The following is a 20,915-nucleotide window of genomic DNA, read 5'->3' as shown; positions in this document are numbered from 1 at the left end:
GATATGAAAATTTCTGTTAAGTGGAGTTATCATTCTGCTTTTCCTATGGAGACTGCTTCCACGTGTGCGTACAAAGGCTAAGAAAAGATAATAATACAGAACAGATTCTGCTGTTCTGAATGTACTGTAATTTTAAGACATATATCCAAGTTGTTATAGCTATAGTGCATTATTGCAATATGATCCAATTTACCGATATGTTTCTGATTTACTATACTCTACTAAATCTACAGTACACCAGTGAAGAGTGGCATTAGCTGGGTAACCCAAGAAGCTAAAGTCCCTTAATTGTCCATTTGCACCTATAAACAGTTCAATGACAGGCCGTGACTCCCTTGCTACAGGCAGATCTCCCTTTTAGAGAGTTTTCTTTTGGATTCCATGTTGACTTATTAATTTGTGCCCTATTCAACCCAGAATATTATTTTGCAGCCTCCTGTCACTGTATCTATTGTAAATTGAGCATTGGTAAAAAAAAGGGTAGTCATAAATGAGCTGATAATGGAAAGCAATGCTCCCAATTTCAGTAATTGATTGAGCTTAAGGTGATTGTAGCCATATTAGTGCAATTGCAACAAGAAAAATTGAGTACTGTTTGTGATACTTTTTTTATTTGCACTGACATCCATATTTTCAGGATAAGCTTTCAGAGTGTACTCCCTTATCTAGGATCCAAGGTGTATTAGTACTGCTTGGATCTTGAAGAAGGGGTACACCCTAAAAGTTTGTCCTAAAAATGTGGATGTTAGTTCAAATAAAAAAAACTATCACAAACAGTACTCAGTGATAGTTTGAGATGATTTGACCATTTCTGCTTTCCCAAAGGGCAGTTATGTGCACATTTAGAAGTCTAAGGCTCTACTTATTGCACAGGGTGATTTTTTAAATAGTTAGAAAATCAGGGAGCAGGCCTAAACCTTCATTTCGTGAAAAATGTATGGAAAGAAGGTACCACACGTACCACAGTGCTGCTGTCACTGCTGGGTAAGAACTGGGGTGGGCTCCAGGGCTGCGATGATTTATTTAATGACAGCAAGATATCTAGGTACCTGTCATTATATTGATCATATGCATTATTTTAACTGCCTATCATTATATTGATCGTGTACATTCACATTGATCATGTGCATTCATGGATGTACCATTATTTTCAAAATTGCATCACTTATTGTTATTATAATAACTAATCAACATAAATATATACGGTCTTAAAAATTTTGTTACTGCATTGGTTCTAATATGAAATTAAAAATACTAATTTTATGCATTAAAACATACATGCTTAACAGATTCCAGCATGCATGTTTATGGAAAGAGCTTTAACACCAAAAGACCTTTAGACGATTGGATCACGCCAGCATGTCCAACCACCATCTATTTCCTGTAGGAACCTTAAGATTCTAGATCTGTGAGCCCCTGTACTGCTATGTTCTATATACATGCCTTTATATTGCAGACGTTTTCATTGCTGTTGTTGTAGGCCCATGTATTGCTTGTGAAGGACTAAATAAAGCTAAGAAGGCTCGTTGCTCTTTATTAAGGCCTATGTTTTGGATTTTGCACTCTTCTTTATTTAGCATACAGTTCCTTCCTCGATTTCTATTTATCAAAATGCAGGAAAAACTGTTCTTTCTGCTGCAACTGCCATGGCATGAAATGTAGATTGTTTATTAGACAGAAGCACCGATGGTTTGTCAAACTCCAAAATCTGCATAAAAAATGGAAAATATATAAATAAAGTGAATTTATGTAAATAAAATATGTATACTATAAGTATTGCAGCCTCCTTATAATAACATTCATCCCCTGATTCTATTACACTTCCACTCCAGACGTTTGCAGGTCACCACTGGAGAGGAAATGACCAGTGTTACAATGCAGGAGGCAGGGGAGCTGTGATCAGTGCAGCTCACCTGTGGGAAACAAATTCAGTCCTTGTGTACTCAAATTTTTCTTAAGGTGTTTAAACCGTGGATATAAAAATCAACCTACATACAGCAAATAGAAAGATCTGTTTCACAATGGTTAGGATCACTTGATCTAAAGGCATAAAATGATCAACATGTTACCAATCCTTTCAGCTTTTTTGCAGCCATACAGCTTTTTACATAGCAACATAGTTAGTCTGACTGAAAAAAGACATAAGTCCATCCAGTTCAACCATAAAAAAAAAAGTTATAATCCTAAACCCACAGTTGATCCAGAGGAAGGCAAAAAAACCAGCAAAGCATGAGCTAATTTGCTCCTGCAGGGGAAAAAAATTCCTTCCTGATCCCCCGAGAGGCAATCGGATATTCCCTGGATCAACTTTACCTATAAACGTTTACCTATAATTTTTAGGGAGTCTATTCCACATTTATACTGTGAAGAAAGCTTTCCATATTTGGAGATTACATTTCTTTTTCACCAGACATAAAGAGTGCCCCCTTGTCCTCTGTGATGACCTCAGGGTGAAGAGCTCTACACCGAGTTCACTATATGAACCACTGATGTATTTATACATGTTTATCATATCCCCCCTTAATCTCCTCTTCTCAAGAGAGAATAAATTCAGTTCCTCCAATCTTTCCTCATAGCTGAGCTTCTCCATGCCTTTTATCAGTTTGGACCTTCTCTGTACTTCCGCCAGTTCCCCAATATTCTTTTTGTGAATTGGTGCCCAAAATTTAACTGCATATTCCAGATGAGGTCTTACTAATGATTTGTACAGGGGTAATATGATATCTCTCTCTCTGGAGTCTACACCTCTTTTAATACAAGAGAGGATTTTTATTGCTTTAGAAACCGCAGCTTGGCATTGCATGCCATTATTAAGCTTGTGATCTACCAGAACTCCCAGATCCTTCTCCACCATTGATTCCCCCAGTTGTACCCCACCTAGTATGTATAATGCATGCATATTCTTAGCCCACAAGTGCAGAACCTTACATTTATCAACATTAAACCTCATTTGCCACATACTGTAGTTGTCCAATTAAACAGTGCATTGAGGTCGGCTTGTAAATTGGAGACATCCTGTAAGGACATTATTCCACTGCACAGCTTGGTGTCATCTGCAAAGACTGAAATGGGATTTTTAATCCCAGACCCTATATAGTTTATAAATAAAGTAAAAAGTAAGGGTCCCAACACTGAACCCTGGGGTACACCACTGACAACCCTAGACCATTCAGAGTATGAATCATTAACCACTACTCTCTGAATACAATCTTTTAGCCAGTTATCTAGCCATTTACATACGGATTTTTCCAAGCCTGTAGACTTCATCTTACACATTAGCTGTGTGTGAGGAACTGTGTCAAACGCTTTTGCAAAATCCAAGAAAACCACGCCCAACGCCACCCCTCTGTCCAAGGGTTTGCTAACCTCCTCATAAAAAGAAATCAGGTTTGTTTGACAACTTCTGTCTTTCATGAATCCATGCTGTCTGTTGCTTAGAATATTTTTTTCCAGCAAGAATTCATCTATGTGGTCTTTTATTAAACTCTCCAGTATCTTCCCAACTATAGAAGTTAAACTAACAGGTCTATAAATGGTAAATATTTTGACCCCTTTTTAAATATATGCACCACTTCTGTAGGACTCTCTATTTACAACAACCCTATTTTGTGTCATAGGTATTAAACATGTAGTAAACATTACTTACAAACACAATATACTGTATATATATGTTTGTTCATTTATAATATAACTAGTTATTTGTCCTAGAGTCAATCCTACATTGAACACTTTGAAGTCATTCTCCTTACTTACTTCTCCATGGTCCATCACCATGATCCTGTCACAGTGGAACACAGTATTGAGGCGATGTGCTATAATGAGCACAGTGCATTTACAAAATGCATCGTTGATTGTTTTTTGAATCAGCACATCTGTTTCATTATCAATTGCTGCCGTAGCTTCATCTAACAGTAATATCTAATAAGAAAAAAACATGATACCAGGTTATAATAAACAACATAATATAACAGGACAATCTCAATGGACCATGAATTCAAAACAAGATCAAGATTTTAATATCTTTAACTGAATGACAACTATGGTTTGCTAAATGTATATAACCATATTTTGTTTATGTCAAGCATTAAAGTGGATGTAAAACTTAATTTTTTTATTATTATAATGTCATACTTACTTGCTCAGCGCAATGGTTTTGCACAGAGCAGCCCCGATCTTCCTCTTCTGGGGTCCGCCGTAAGCGCTCCTGGCTCCTTCTCTGCATGCTGGGCTAGCACCCTTCCTGTGTTTGGAAAGTGGATGTTAATTGCTGGCTTACCTTGAGCAGTAGTAGAAGGTGATGTGCCCACCATAGAAAACCGCTTTCTATGGGGGCACTCGTTTGGGCTCGATCCCAAGCTGCCCTGTGTGCGTCTATAGACACAGACTGTGGCTCCGCCCTGCCCCTGCTCCTTCATCACAGAATTTGATTGACAGCAGTGGGAGCCATTGGGGGGAACCCCTGTGAGAAGGGATAGATTGGAGAGAGTCGCTGTTTTCACTCACATTGCTGGATTGTGATCGAGCTCAGGTAAGTATAAAGGGGGTGAGTGTAGAATCGTGTGGCACAGAAGCTTTTTTACCCTAATGCAGAGAATGCATTGGGCTAAAAAAGAAAAAAAACCTTTAGGCTTTAGAGTGACTTTAAATGTTCAGCTATCTGAAAGTATGTAATGAGAACAAAAAGTACAGTATGTCTATTTGTTTTGGCACTATATAAATATGTCCTTCTGACACCACACTGTGTGAAGCTGTCCCCTTAAAGTCTAACTCCATGTCTTAGCCCGGTTCACACTGATTCTGACTTTGAAATCGTTTGACTTCACTTGAAGTCACACGATTTCAGGCGTATGGCGGTGCGACTTCAGGTGCAACTTGATAGACATCTCTGTGACCTCATGCACAGATGTCTATTCATGTCACACCCAAAATTGGCAAAAGTAGTGCAGGAACTACTTTTAAAATTGGTGTGACTCCAACTTTGTAGAAGTTCTATTGCCGATCACTAGATGCGATTTGTCATGCAATTTGAATGGTTAAATCGAAAAATAATTTGCATCAGTGTGAACCAGGGCTTAGTGAACTTTAGTTTTTTCGGGACTCAGCTAGTCCAAACAAACGATTTCCTCCACTAACAGATACAGCAGCTTGTCAGCATTATAGGAACTGTATGTAGCTTCAGCTACTTAGTAAACAGAGCTGTGTTCTGGCAGTGGGATAAGGATTTCCCTTCCTGCTCCTGGAACAAAATTGAGTTGGACTGAACACTGCCCATCCATTCACAGGAAGCTTTGTATTTCCTGAATAAATACAAAACTTCCTCTGATTGGCGGATGATTATTTAAAGTTCACTAAAACATGGATTTAGGCTTTAAGTTATATGGATATTTATTATATATATTTTATGTACAAGAACCTCTCAGACTCTTCTAATCCTGTATTCTTTCACAGTAGTATACGTGCCCAAGTTCATTTTTAGGAAGTTTGTTAGACACATTCCTGAAGAGGCTCTTTCTTGGAAGCACACTATAGGACATCAGTGAAGGGAAAGGCAGGCAATCCAACCAAAAAGTGATAACAGTACCTGACTGTACAGAAGACTACATGTTGCTGAAAGTTTTCAATGTATCCAGACCTAGAAAAGTGGAATGTGCCTCCATTACTATCTTACTCTTGTACTTTGCTATTACTGCTCACTCGTCTTCTTGCATCTGCTGTCAGGCAACGGTGGTGTGGCAACTGAAAGTGTCTATGGTGTCAAATTAAATGTTCTTGAAATGACACTGTGGACTTTTTGTAATAAAAATAGACACAAATCCCCTTCCCCATGTAGCTACTAAACTATATACAGGTACATAACCCTCTCTCTTTCTGCCCTTTGGTAAAAAGATCATGCACCCATGCAATAAATTAAAGGAGATCTATAATCACAGCATACACCTTCATTTTACAACACCAGCATTGTACTAGCATTACAAACAATAGCTATTTTTGACAATCCAGTCTACTTTCAAGTTGTGAGCACTGCCTGTCTGCTGGCCATCTCTTTCCACACTTTCCTGGATTCACTGCATCCTTTGCAGCTTCTCCTCTGCTGCTCACTTTCAATGCCTAAGAACTACATGTCCCATGATACTGACTCCACCTCCTGAAACTCCTCCTCTCAGCACCTCTGTAGTTCAGAAGGCAGGCTCTGTGAAATGTGTGATTTAGCAGTGCCTATTCACAGGATATAGTGAATAAGTGTCACAGAATTCAAGGGATTAAATGTGTGGGCATCTTCACAAAGTAACTTTACAAATGTCGAGATCATTCAGATTATTAGGAGTAATGCAGTAAAATAATGCATGCGGTAACTACAAGGCCCCTTCAGTCTGGTATTGATTTTAAGGAAAACCCCACCCCAAAATGAAAAAAAAAAAACCCTTAGGTCTGCTATGGATTTTGGGGGGACCCCACACCATTTGTTCTTAAAATTTTGGCATGGGGTTCTCCTTAAAATCCATACCAGACCCAAAGGGCCTGATAAGGATTGGGGGGGGGACCCCCATGCTGCATCTGAAAAAATACCGCATTTGATACCACCAGCAAAACCCTGGTGAAAAATCTCATCTTTTTTTTACTTTCTGTTCTGTTTGTGAATTGGACTTAACAGCTTACCGCATTTTTTTTGCAATATTTACTGGCACACTTTTCATTCTGCGTTAAATACTGCATGATCATTACTTTTTATTATGAATTTGACATGTTTTTATTGTATGCAATAATTTATGCAAATGAGTCACGTGTCCATGTTATCGCATATGGTAATCTTTAGTGAATTGACCCCCTATGCCCCTTAAAGGAGAAGTACAGCCAAAGCTCTTTTGGCTGTACTTCTCCCATGGATCACAGGAGTGCAGTTCATTCTGCACTTCTGTGACCCGTGTTCAGCTGAAGTCCGCTGTTGGCTGATGTCATTCAGCCAGTCTAGGCTGGGGAATGATGCCGAATTGGAAGGGAAAAAGCTCTACTTTTCTTTTAAATTTGCTCATAGAATCTCTCTTTTTCTATATTACATAATCAGTAAAGTGAGAAATGACTTAAAATTTGTAAATTTGGAACCTGGTTATGTGACTTGAAAACCTGTTTATACTTATTGTGCTTTTTGGTTGTCCTGACTCAACATACACTACAGGTGAAACTCGAAAAATTAGAATATCGTGCAAAAGTTCATTTATTTCAGTAATGCAACTTAAAAGGTGAAACTTATATATGAGATAGACTCATTACATGCAAAGCAAGATAGATCAAGCCGTGATTTGTCATAATTGTGATGATTATGGCTTACAGCTCATGAAAACCCCAGAAAACTCAGAAAATTAGAATATTGTGAAAAGGTGCAATATTCACGGCTCAAAGTGTCCCACTCTAATCAGCTAATTAAGCCATAACACCTGCAAAGGGTTCCGGAGCCTTTAAATGGTCTCTCAGTCTGATTCAGTAGGAATCACAATCATGGGAAAGACTGCTGACCTGACGGTTGTGCAGAAAACCATCATTGACACCCTCCATAAGGAGGGAAAGCCTCAAAAGGTAATTGCAAAAGAAGTTGGATGTTCCCAAAGTGCTGTATCAAAGCACATTAATAGAAAGTTATGTGGAAGAGAAAAGTGTGGAAGCAAAAGGTGCACAAGCAGTAGGGATGACTGCAGCCTGGAGAGGATTGTCAGGAAAAGGCCATTAAAAAGTGTTGGGGACTTTCACAAGGAGCGGACTGAGGCTGGAGTCAGTGCATCAAGAGCCACCACACACAGATGGATCCTGGACATGGGCTTCAAATGTCGTATTCCTCTTGACAAGCCGCTCCTGAACAACAAACAACGTCAGAAGCGTCTTACCTGGGCTAAAGAAAAACAGACCTGGTCTGTTGCTCAATGGTCCAAAGTCCTCTTTTCTGATGAGAGCAACTTTTGCATCTCATTGGGAAACCAAGGACCCAGAGTATGGAGGAAGAATGGAGAGGCACACACTGCAAGATGCTTGAAGTCCAGTGTGAAGTTTCCACAGTCTGTGTTGATTTGGGGAGCCATGTCATCTGCTGGTGTTGGTCCACTGTGCTTCATTAAGTCCAAGGTCAATGCAGCCATCTACCAGGAGATTTTGGAGCACTTCATGCTTCCTTCCACAGATGAGCTTTATGGGGATGCTGACTTCATTTTCCAGCCGGACTTGGCACCTGCTCATACTGCCAAAAGCACCAAAACCTGGTTCAATGACCGTGGGATTACTGGGCTTGATTGGCCAGCAAACTCGCCTGACCTGAACCCCATAGAGAATCTATGGGGCATTGCCAAGAAAAAGATGAGAGACATGAGACTGAACAATGCAGAAGAGCTGAAGGCCACTATAGAAGCATCCTGGTCTTCCATAACACCTCAGCAGTGCCACAGGCTGATAGCTTCCATGCCACGCCGCATTGAGGCAGTAATTGCTGCAAAAGGGGCCCAAACCAAGTACTGAGTACATATGCATGCTTATACTTTTCAGAGGTCCAATATTGTTCTATGTACAATCCTTGTTTTATTGATTGCATGTAATATTCTAATTTTCTGAGATTGTGGATTTGGGGTTTTCATGAGCTGTAAGCCATAATCATCACAATTATGACAAATCACGGCTTGAACTATCTTGCTTTGCATGTAATGAGTCTATCTCATATATTAGTTGCATTACTGAAATAAATTAACTTTTGCATGATATTCTAATTTTTCGAGTTTCACTTGTATGTTGCCAAGAGTATCGGGACGCCTGCCTTTATTGAATGTTGAGATGGCCCACTCTTTGCAGCTATAACAGCTTCAACTCTTTTGGGAAGGCTGTCCACAAGATTTAGGATGGTCCCAATGGGAATGTTTGACCAATATTCCAGAAGCGCATTTTTTTGGGTCAGGCACTGATTTCAGACAAGAAGGCCTGGCTCGCAGTCTCTGCTCTAATTCATCCCAAAGATGTTCTATCGGGTTGCAGTCAGAACCAGGCCAGTCAAGTTCTTCCACCCCAAACTCGCTCATCCGTGTCTTTAAGGACCTTGCTTTGTGCACTGGTGTGCAGTCCTGTTGGAACAGGAAGGCCATCCCCAAACTGTTCCCACAAAGCTGGGAGCATGAAATTGTCCAAAATGTCTTGGTATGTTGATTCCTTAAGAGTTCCCTTCACTGGAACTAAGGGGCCAAGTCCAACCCCTGAAAAACAACTCCACACCATAATCCCCCCTCCAAACTTTACACTTGGCACAATGCAGTCAGGCAAGAACCGTTCTCCTGGCAACCGCCAAACCCATACACGTCCATTAGATTGCCAGACAGAGAAGCGTGATTCATCACTGCAGAGAACACGTCTCCTCTACTCTAGAGTCCAGTGGCAGCTTGCTTTACACCACTGCAGCCGATGCTTTACATTGCACTTGGAGATGTAAGGCTTGGATGCAGCTGCTCAGTCATGGAAACCCATTCAATGAAGCTCTCTACGCATTGCTGTTGTGCTAATCTCAAGGCCACATGAAGTTTGGAGGTCTTTAGCTGTCGACTCTGCAGACAGTTGGCGACTTCTGCGCACTGTGCGCTTCAGCATGCGCTGACCCCACTCTGTCATTTTAAGTGGTCTACCACTTCGTGGCTGAGTTGCTGTTGTTCCCAGTTGCTTCCACGTTGTTATAATACCACAAACAGTTGACCGTGGAATATTTAGTAGCAAGGAAATTTCACGGATGGACTTATTGCACAGGTGGCAACCTATCACGGTACCTCGTTTGAATTCACTGAGCTCCTGAGAGTGACCCATTCTTTCACAAATGTTTGTAGAAGCAGTCTGCATGCCTAGGTGCTTGATTTTATACACCTGTGGCAATGGAGGTGATTGGAACACCTGAATCCAATGATTTAGAGGGGTGTCTCAGTACTTTTGGCAATATAGTGTATCTCAATTTGAATAGAAAATCTGCTTGGTTAAAGATTTATTAGCAACCAACGAACAATAATAGATTTTAATGGTTTGAACTGACAAAATCAGAGCCGACTAGTTCTTTTACATGTTATTATTTTGAATGTGCCATCAAATACAGGCCAGTAGGTCCACTGTGTGGGTGTCAGAAGCAGACAAGGCAGGAAAATATTCACTGCATAATCATGCAATTACATTAATTAAAAGCAGTACATTGTAAAACTGTCCACATACCTTACTATTCCTAAGTAAAGCCCGTGCCATGCATAGCAGCTGTCGCTCACCGACTGAGAAATTACTGCCATTTTCTGCTACTTGGAAATGTAGCTGTCCTTGTAGCTGAGCTACCTATAAGGTATATTAAAATAAATACATTTCACATAAGCCCCCAGAGCCACACTAAACTACAATAAGCAATACGTAGGTTACGTTTTCTACCTAGCTAAGCATGTTCTTTTAACTTTCAGGGCACAAACATCAGTTTAGAGAAAATCTCAGATGGACAGGTATTGTTCTTTAAAAATAGACTGTGTTTCTAAATAACATGGACCACCAGAAAGTGACATGTCATTTTTTTGTAAGAGAGTGAAACCACCTGTTGCTTTCTTATATACCTCTTATGATACATCACAGTTAACTGTTTTCCATCTGAAGCTTTTTACACAAGGTTATTTTGCTTTATGATAATAAATTAATTCCAAGCAATATTAAATTGGTCGTAAACTCCTACACACACACATTGAAGTGACTACCCTCAGGTGAAACACAGAGATAAAAAGATCATTGTGCATAAGTTGTACCTGGTTGTCCACAGTCTTCTCTTCTCTACAACCATTCAAAGTCCAGAATTTACAAAGCTGTCTGGGCTTTCAAAAAAAAACAAAAAGGGGGCGGAGATCTGAAATTACACACTTCAGAGCTCAGTAAAGAGAGTTCTGAGAGCTGATTGGAGGGAGGGGACACCCCCCTCCCCTTCACATAACACACATGACCAGAGCTCAGGCTATCAATCTGCTGGAGCTCCCTCCCCTATCACCTTTTTTTCTCTTGGTGTCAGAAGTGATTCATGCTGATAGCAGAGAAATGAAGCGGCAAACAGAAAAAAAACCACTTCTGCTCTGGATTGAGACAATTACACACTATAGAGGGATATGCTTTGTACGTACAGTATTTTATATCTGATGATTACAAACACTTAAATAATCTAGCACTGGGACAAAAAGTGTCATCAATGAGTGACGAAGATAGAAGTGAATGGATGATAGACACATAAACGTATACACATAAACATGATTAATATCCAATGGCCAATGATGCTAAAGCAAAGAACAATAAATATTGTAACAATCGAAAATATCGTGTCATAAATCTGGTGTCTTGGGATACAAGCAGTCCTCAGAAGAAATGCATCAAATATTGGTGCTCGTGCCTTCCGTGGTAAGGAAATTAAGTGTTCTTGCACTCACCGGAAGTGCAATATTAATGCGCATGTAATGTAATATCTGGGAAGGTGGTCATCATGGTACTGGCGGGGATAGGGGGCTCCACTGGTACACAACGCACACAGGAAAGGCACTCCAGACCTCACAGCTCGGACCCTCATAGCATACAGGGACTGCTCCTATTAATTTGCGTTCACCAGGAAATCGATATGCCAAACACGATAAGTATCCACCTTAAATGGCGGTGTGATCGGCTCCCCAGTACTCACATTAAATCACAGATTCTATCAGGCACAGCTCCTCTATACAGATGTTGTATACCGGGAACTTTTCAAACATGATCCCTCCCCCTTCACGACGTCACCACACTGCGCTTGACACACATAAGCGTTCCACCAATGGCCCTGGTGCTTTGGGTTGTGTTACTTCCGTATCGAGCAGATTTAACCCCTCTATTTCAGTGTATGTGAACACAGGGGTTATGTTGCTGCGAATATTACTGTGTATGCTTGATATGGAAGTAACACAACCCAAAGCACCAGGGCCATTGGTGGAACGCTTATGCATGTCACTTCTGACAGGATCAACATGTATTATTCCATATTTGCAGAAAATGTACTAAAAAAAAAACTAATGAAGCTATCAAATTTAAAAAAAAAAACTAACAGAAATCATAATTTAAAAAAAAATGGCCCAACTCCATTATAGTTTCCCTTTAAATGCTATTGTTGGCCTTACAGCAAACAAAGTAATAATGGCTGCATGAGGTGGTAAAACTGGTGGTGAAACATAAATTCTGAAATAATAGGGAGTATAGTTTTGTTAAGTCTGCTTTAAATAAAAATACTGACTATACATGTCCTTCCATCAATTAAATTGTTAAAGCTAAACTCTGGTTGGCCTTTAGGTGTCCACAGCAAGATAGAATTCTTCTTTTTTCTGGGTGAAGGTAAAGTAGAAGAATACTTTTATTATTCTTTGCTCTCCTGATAGCCAGTGCACTTATAAGATTGGCTCCACAATGTGAGCAGGTCTTGAATTTCCTCATGTACAGTGCAGGGCCACTTATGTGGTTCTTGAGGGGATGGCTGAACAACAGCAAAGAAGAGAAGCTTCGAGAGGGCCATTTGTCCATCCAGGAAACTGGCAGGGGAGAATCCTGCAGAACCAAGGAATAAGACAAGTACTCCTCCAATTTACACCCTCTCCCCTATAGTAATCAAGCATTCAACTTTTACTATTCAAAGAGGGCATCCGAAAGTAACTATTAAAGACTGGCCAGAGTTCAGCTTTCCATTTTCTGTTTGAAGATAGAATACATTGGCAGTGCATACATAATGATCAAATGTTTCACAGTCATTTAATAGTATTTGAATTAGTATTTTGCAGTATGTCCAAAGTCAATTCTGTGGAATCATAGAGGACAAAGGTAATTGCTCTTCATTGCAAATCTAAAAACCAAGGAATATAATGGTATTCAATTCAGGCAGCAGCCATTGGATTTTATGAACATGCTTGGACACGTGGGTACCTTCAGATGTAGGCACAGAGAAAAATTCTTAAAGTTATCAGTCAGTGAGTATACATACGTGTTGTTTCATGTGGGTTTTTTCTAAAGCTTTCCACACTTCTTCATCTGTGTACTGATTCATTGGGTCCAAATTCAACCTATAATTTGGCATTTATTATTTTGGTATATGTTCAAAACACTATGTGGTATTAGTAATTGGCATACTACCATTGACGTAAGACTTCAGAAAGTAATGATATATACTGTATATAAATAATAGTCATTGGTGGGAATGAACACATGCACCTACATACTATATCTATTAACTTTTTTTTATCTTTCATATTTTGCTTTTAAATAATATGTAATCATGACTAATTAAAGTGGGGCCCCAGTCAATTTTACAGTTTTGAACAAAATGGAAGAGCCAGAACCCATGGGGTTTATTTACTAAAGCTGGAGAGTCCAAAATCAGACTCCCTTCTGCATACAAACCAATCAGCTTCCAGGTTTCATTGCCAAAGCTTCATTGAACAAGCTGAGGTTAGAAGCTGATTGGTTTCTATGCAGAAGGGAGTCTGATTTTGGACTCTCCAGCTTTAGTAAATAAACCCCTGCGTGTCTCTATTCCGGAGATTTATCTTCACTTTCTGTTTCAGAGACACAGCAGGAAATGAATGGAACGATGCCCAAAGTGAGGGTAAATCTCAACCACATCACCAGAACAGGTGTCCCCATTGGAAGAGTTTTCTTGTATTCTGTGCCAATAATAACCATAACATTTTGAAAAGTATCTCATCTGTCTTGGTGACAATGGTTACTAGAACAAATAGCAAGGATGACTGCTCAAAAAGGGACACAACAACAATCCAAATAGTTATGAACCACGCTTCGCAATCCTATCTTATATAGGTTCCATATATCTATCAACCCTAACAGACTATATAATTATTTTGTATCTGTCATTTTAAAACTGAAGCAGATTCTATTTCAGACATTGTAATACTGTTTTTCAGCTCACCTGATGCTTCCAACAAACAAAACAGGTTCTTGTGGAATGATAGAAAGCTTTTTTCTCAGGTCCTCCAGTCCAATTGAATGAATGCAGATGTTATCAATATTGACTGAACCTCCAGACAGTTCAACCAGTCTGAAGATTGTCATTGCTAAGGATGATTTGCCTGTTGAGTCATAAAATAAAATAGTCTAAAATTTTAATCCTCCAATAATTCTGGTGAGAAATTCTAAAACAAGTATGCAGTAAAAACATCCCAATTCCATGTACTGGGGACCTGTAATCCAACAACACACAAAAAATTAGGTGAAAAAAGGTCTAGCAGGGGGCCAAGGATTAGCCATCAGTATTCTCTATAGAATTCCTGCAGCTGATCTTTTCCCCAGGGCCAATTTACCATTCTTTGTTCTGTGCAAAGTCTCCCCATGACCTGAAATAAACTGGTGGGAGCAATCAACAGACAGTGGGAGAGGTAGTGATGCCCTAGATACAGAGACAGCAGGAGCACAGGATTCGGTTAACATCAGAAAAAGAAGAGATAAATCCATAGAATGAATGAAGGTGGATCATGTAGATCACTATACTGCAGGTCCTGCCAGTATACCCAGTATAACCCAGTATACGCAGCCAACGTTCTGTCCATGTATACCACTGTCTGTTCAACCAAGCCAGTCTAACCAATGGCTGCAAACACTGATCCATGTTATCTAGCTGGAGGGAGTCCCCGCTGTCAGACTGCAATGTCCTAGCTGGAGAGATCCCTGCATCAGCATCATTTGCACTAATGCAGGGATCTGTCAGGTTTTTTTTTTCATTCAACCCCCTGGTTGAATGAGAAATTGTAATCTTACATTGTTTTCTATAAAGTAAATCTTTTTATCCATTTCAATACATAAAAATCAGTAAAGTCCTAAAAGGATGCATACAGCTCAAAGGTATGCGAACCTTAAGAAAATAGTTTAGCAAGATACTGTATAAAGCATATGGAATTAATTTAACCCTTATTTCAATTAATAGAATAGATGAAAAGCTATATTATTTAAAAATGATTCAATGCATCAGTAATACTCTGAGTTACTGTTTTAAGAAAGTATATGTAGAGGTTTTATGAGTTCTGTGAAAAGGGGCTTTATCTTAATAATTCTGAATATAATTCTGAATATATACGTATGTATATATATATTTCCCTTTAGGATTAATAAAGTATTCTGATTCTGAGATGATCTGTGTGGTCCGTGTATTACTTCAGATGGAGAAATACTGTATCCTAAGGTAAACAGTACAACAATGTAGCAGTAAGCCAATTCTGATTACAGTTAAGCACCTGAAATATTAATACAGTCAAAATAAACAGATACTGACTGAGCAACTCATGGCTCTATGGCAGGGGTGGGCAAACTTTTTGACTTGAGGGCCGCAATGGGTTCATATATTGGACCCAGGGGCCGGACCAAGAGTAGATGAATGATGTGTATGTGTCATCCATAGTAAGTATAGTAATATTCCCCCATAATAAGCATAGTAATTAATCCCCCATATAGTAATTAATCCCCCATATAGTAATTCATCCCCCATATAGTAATTCATCCCCCATAGTAATTCATCCCCCATATAGTAATTCATCCCCCATATAGTAATTCATCCCCCATAGTAATTCATCCCCCATATAGTAATTCATCCCCCATATAGTAATTCATCCCCCATAGTAATTCATCCCCCATATAGTAATTCATCCCCCATAGTAATTCATCCCCCATATAGTAATTCATCCCCCATATAGTAATTCATCCCCCATAGTAATTCATCCCCCATATAGTAATTCATCCCCCATATAGTAATTCATCCCCCATAGTAATTCATCCCCCATATAGTAATTCATCCCCCATATAGTAATTCATCCCCCATAGTAATTCATCCCCCATATAGTAATTCATCCCCCATATAGTAATTCATCCCCCATAGTAATTCATCCCCCATATAGTAATTCATCCCCCCTATAGTAATTCATCCCTCATATTAATTCATCCCTCATATAGTATTTCATCCCCCATAGTAATTCATCCCCCATAGTAATTCATCCCCCCCATAGTAATTCATCCCCCCTATAGTAATTCATCCCCCCTATAGTAATTCATCCCCCCTATAGTAATTCATTCCCCATATTAATTCATCCCCCATATTAATTCATCCCTCATATAGTATTTCATCCCCCATAGTACTATTCCCCCCCAAGTAGTAAGCCAAGTCCCCCCTGTGTCAATTTACTTACCTTTGCTCCACGCGTTCCTCTCGCCGTGTTCCCGCACCGTTCCGGTCTTCAGGGCGGACTGAGAGGAGCCTAGCTCCCCTCACGTTCCTCGCGCTGCCCCGCCTACACACATTCTGACAGCCGATGTTTGCCACGCTCCGCGGGCCAGATTAAAAGGTCCGCCGGGTCGTATACGGTCCGCGGGCCGTAGTTTGCCCATTGCTGCTCTATGGCCTTCCAGTAAAGCACCTACAAAGGGTACTTGCATTTGAATTTCATTCAATGAAGCAGTCCTATGGAAACTGCAATTTTAGGGTGCTGGATCAATAAACAAATGTTTATGTACAGAATAATCTGTAAAGCTATGTATTTGCATAGGTTGTAGCAACAGTCTTTTTCATACCTGGCTTCAGAGTTCCCTAGCTGATTATTTGAAACAGACCCAGCATATTGGCTGATAGGGGTCACTGCTAGCAAAAGTTTTAACATTGAGCATGTCTGCCTGGTAATTTGAGTACGAGTATATCAATGCTATATAATATTAGACATAATGAGAAGTGTGAATCAACAATTATTATTTCAGTGTAAGATTAATTATGCACATTTGTAAAGACGAACCTGATCCTGTTCTCCCCACTATTCCTATCTTTTCTTCTGGTTTAACATTGAACGATATTTTCTTCAACACCAATGGTAGGTTGTCACGATAACGCATATCAACATTCTCAAATGTTATTTCCCCTTTTTCAGGCCATTCTTTGGGTGGTGACTTTATTGGTTCAGGGCAAGTTTCTTCTGACTCCAGATTCTGGGAAAATAAAGAGTAAAAGACTGTTTGCATTATAGGTGACAAGCTTAATAAGATCACACCAGCATATAGATTCTGTTCTACTACTTTCTATGACTTATTGGATGACTGTATCTACTTATGACTGATTAAAGTAAACAAAGGACTTTATGTAAATCTCCAGATTAATACATTGGCATACTGTATAGTTAGTAGGATACACAACCTACAGTACTGAGGGCCCCAGGGCAAGACATGTATGATGTACCTATTACCAAAGGTTAGCCTTGTTAGCCTCCACAAAGAATCATTAGGAACGTGTTCTTCCAGGCCTCCAACCTGGTGTGCAATAATGGCTACCTCTAGGCCTGATACAGAATTTTGTCTTGGGGAAAAGGGGTGCCCTGTAACTCTATTAATTCACCCATTGAACTGTAGCTGTCAACTATTTACCCTGATAAACAAAGGTTTTGTTTCAAATTGTAAAATAGATATGTACACTATATTGCCAAAAGTATTGGGATGCCTGCCTTTACACGCACATGAACTTTAATGGCATCCCAGTCTTAGTCCATACGGCTGGCTCACCCTTTGCAGCTATAACAGCTTCAACTCTTTTGGGAAGGCTGTCCACAAGGTTTAGGAGTGTGTCTATGGGAATGTTTGACCATTCTTCCAGAAGTGCATTTGTAAGGTCAGGTACTGATCTCAGACGAGAAGGCCTGGCTCGCTGTCTCCGTTCTAATTCATCCTAAAGGTGTTCTATCATGTTGAGGTCAGGATTCTGTGCAGTCCAGTCAAGTTCCTCCACCCCATACTCGCTCATCCATGCCTTTATGGACCTTGCTTTGTGCACTGGTGTGCAGTCATGTTGGAACAGGAAGGGGTCATCCCGAAACAATTCCTACAAAGTTGGGAGCATGAAATTGTCCAAAATGTTTTGGTATGCTGATTCCTTAAGAGTTCCCTTCACTGGTACTAAGGGGCCAAGTCCAACCCCTGAAAAACAACTCCATACCATAATCCCCATCCACCAAATTGTACACTTGGCACAGTGCAGTCAGGCAAGTACCGTTCTCCTGGCAAACGCAAAACCCAGACATGTCCATTGGATTGCCAGACAGAGAAGCGCAATTCATCACTCCAGAGAACGTCTCCACTGCTCTAGTGTGCCGTGGCGGCGTGCTTTACACCACTGCATCTGATGCTTTGCATTGCACTTGGTGATGTAAGGCTTTGATGCAGCTGCTCGCCCATGGAAAGCCATTGCATTAAGCTCCCTATGCATTGTTGTTGTGCTAATCTGAAGGCCACATGCAGTTTGGAGGTCTTTAGCTATTGACTCTGCTGACAGTTGGTGACTTCTGCGCACTGTGCGCTTCAGCATGCGCTGACCCCGCTCTGTCATTATACATGGCCTACCACTTCGTGGTTTAGTTGCTGTTGTTCCCAGTTGCTTCCACTTTGTTATAATACCACAAACAGTTGATTGTGGAATATTTAGAAGCAAGGAAATTTCACGGATGGACTTATTGCACAGGTGGCAACATATCACGGTACCATGCTTGGATTCACTCCTGAGAGCGACCCATTCTTTCACAAATGTTTGTAGAAGCAGTCTGCATGCCTAGGTGTTTGATTTTATACACCTGTGGCCATGGAGGTGATTAGAACACCTGAATCCAATGATACGGAGGGGTGTCCCAATACATTTGGCAATGTAGTCTATTTTAGAACTCTATTTACAATGCTCAAGTGTGCTTTATACTGCTAATCAAAGTTTAAATTTTTAAAAAATTAGATTTCTTTAGGTGCTCAATTTTTTCTTTCATTTTGATGCCACTTTGAGACCATTATACCCTTGGGTCTAAAGTAGACAAACAAAAAAGTAAATGTCAACTCACTAAAAATAGATCAGACATTCAACCAGTCACTAATTTAGCTAGGACATTCAGAATGGCATAGATCGCACACTTAAATCCATCTATGCTCAGAGAAAACAGTGTCTCCAATAAATATGACCATTTCCAATATTTTTTTCAATTCTCACATTTTCTGCCACAACTCGTATCAGGTCTGAGAGGTAAGTCTATGAAGGTCGGCTAAAAACTGCTTTATCATTTATTACAATTCACCCTATTTAATCATTATATTCATATTTTGTTTGCCTTGTGTAGTTTATAACAGTCCTGTATATAGAGATGTAATGTAAGTGTAAAACGATAATGGAAACAGATAGCCTATTAAAGGAACTGGCACAATGAGGACATTCCCAAAATAGTTAGAGTGGATTGTTCTTTATTTTCTCTACTCTAGCAAACATTAGTGGAGAAACAGCCTAGAACAGCTTCATAAACAAATGAAACTTTTAAGATAGACTTTTTCAGACAGAAAAGCATAGGAAATGTTTAATTTGGTCTATTAAGGAAAGATTCTAATGAATCTGAAAAAAGACAAAAGTCTATCCAGTTCAACCATTAAAAAAGTTATAATCCTATACCCACAGTTGAGCCAGAGAAAGGCAAAAAACCCAGCAAAGCACGATCCAATTTGTTCCTGCAGGGGAAAAAGTTCCTTCCTGATCCCCCGACAGGCAATTGGATATTCCCTGGATCAACTTTACCTATAAATGTTAGTAACCAGTTATATTCTGTGTATCCAAGAAAGAATCCAGGCCATTTTTAAAGAAATCCACTGAGCTGGCCAGAACCAACTCTTGAGGGAGTCTATTCCACATTTTCACAGCTCTTACTGTGAAGAAACCTTTCTGTATTTGGAGATTACATTTCTTTTCCTCCAGATGTAAAGAATGCCCCCTTGCCCTCTCTGATGACCTCAAAGTGAATAACTATATGAACCACTGATGTATTTATACATGTTGATCATATCCCCCCTTAATCTCCTCTTCTCAAGAGAGAATAAATTCAGTTCCTCTAATCTTTCCTCATAGCTGAGCTCCTCCATGCCTCTTATCAGTTTGGTCGCCCTTCTCTTTACTTTCTTCAGTTCCCCAATGTTTTTGATGAATTGGTGCCCAAAATTGAACTGCATATTCCAGATGAGGTCTTACTAATGATTTGTACAGGGGTAATATGATATCTCTCTCTCTGTAGTCTACACGTCTTTTAATGCAAGAGAGGATTTTGCTTGCTTTAGAAACCGCAGCTTGGCATTGCATGCCATTATTAAGCTTGTGATCTACCAGAACCCCCAGATCCTTCTCCACCATTGATTCCCCCAGTTGTAACCCTCCCCCCCCAGCCCCCAGTATGTCTGATGCATGCATATTCTTAGCCCCCAAGTGCATAACCTTACATTTATCAACATAAAGGGTAATTTGCCACATAGTTGCCCAATTAAACAGTGCATTGAGGTTGGCTTGTAAATTGAAGACATCCTGTAAGGATGTTATTCCACCAGACAGCTTGGTGTCATCTGCAAAGGCTGAAATGGGATTTATAATCCCAGACCCTATATCGTTTATAAATATATTAAAAAGTAAGGGTCAAAACAACCCTAGACCATTCAGAGTAAGAATCATTGACCACTACTCTCTGAATACGATCTTTTAGCCAGTTTTTCATCCATTTACATACTGATTTTTCCAAGGACATTATCCCACTGCACAGCTTGGTGTCATCTGCAAAGACTGAAATGGTATTTTTAATCCCAGACCCTATATCGTTTATAAATATATTAAAATCTGCTAGAAGAAGTATTTATTTAGCTGGTACTTAAAACAACCAATCTGAGTTTAGCAGTCATTCTGTAGGGCATAAAATGAAGCTGGAAATTCATGCTTTTTTTAAAGAATCTGTACAAGTGGCTCTAATAAATCATAGGGGTTTAACGTAATAGCAGGTAATTTCCCGATAGTGGTCTGTAGAAATACAAGCTGTGAAAGGCATGTTTCAAGAAATTAGAGTTTAAATCTT

At 39.7% G+C, this 20,915-nt stretch overlaps 1 protein-coding gene across 3 annotated transcripts in view; it reads right to left on the bottom strand.

Annotated features, from left to right (window-relative positions):
* Positions 1 to 1,514: 1,514 nt before the first annotated feature.
* LOC149453596 (ATP-binding cassette sub-family C member 5-like) overlaps positions 1,515 to 20,915 on the bottom strand; it is a 99,600-nt gene continuing 80,199 nt past the window's right edge. For 2 of the 3 annotated variants that reach the window (XM_089688094.1, XM_089688095.1), the window contains 6 exons: positions 16,812 to 17,001; positions 13,952 to 14,111; positions 13,010 to 13,088; positions 10,213 to 10,326; positions 3,754 to 3,918; positions 1,515 to 1,708 (listed from right to left, as the gene is read on the bottom strand). In XM_089688094.1, the coding sequence (XP_089544220.1) occupies positions 1,607 to 1,708; positions 3,754 to 3,918; positions 10,213 to 10,326; positions 13,010 to 13,088; positions 13,952 to 14,111; positions 16,812 to 17,001 (810 nt within the window). In that variant the 3' untranslated portion in view covers positions 1,515 to 1,606. Of the gene's footprint in view, positions 1,709 to 3,753; positions 3,919 to 4,135; positions 4,241 to 10,212; positions 10,327 to 13,009; positions 13,089 to 13,951; positions 14,112 to 16,811; positions 17,002 to 20,915 lie in introns of those variants that run through there. The other variant, XR_016314662.1, reaches the window with a different exon arrangement.

The sequence above is a fragment of the Staurois parvus genome, unplaced genomic scaffold, assembly GCF_062004578.1.
Source record: "Staurois parvus isolate SC_StPar_1 unplaced genomic scaffold, SC_StPar_1.0 ptg000446l, whole genome shotgun sequence".
NCBI lineage: Eukaryota > Metazoa > Chordata > Amphibia > Anura > Ranidae > Staurois > Staurois parvus.
The sequence above is the reverse complement of the archived record's forward strand: the minus strand, read 5'-3'. Positions and strand labels throughout refer to the sequence as shown.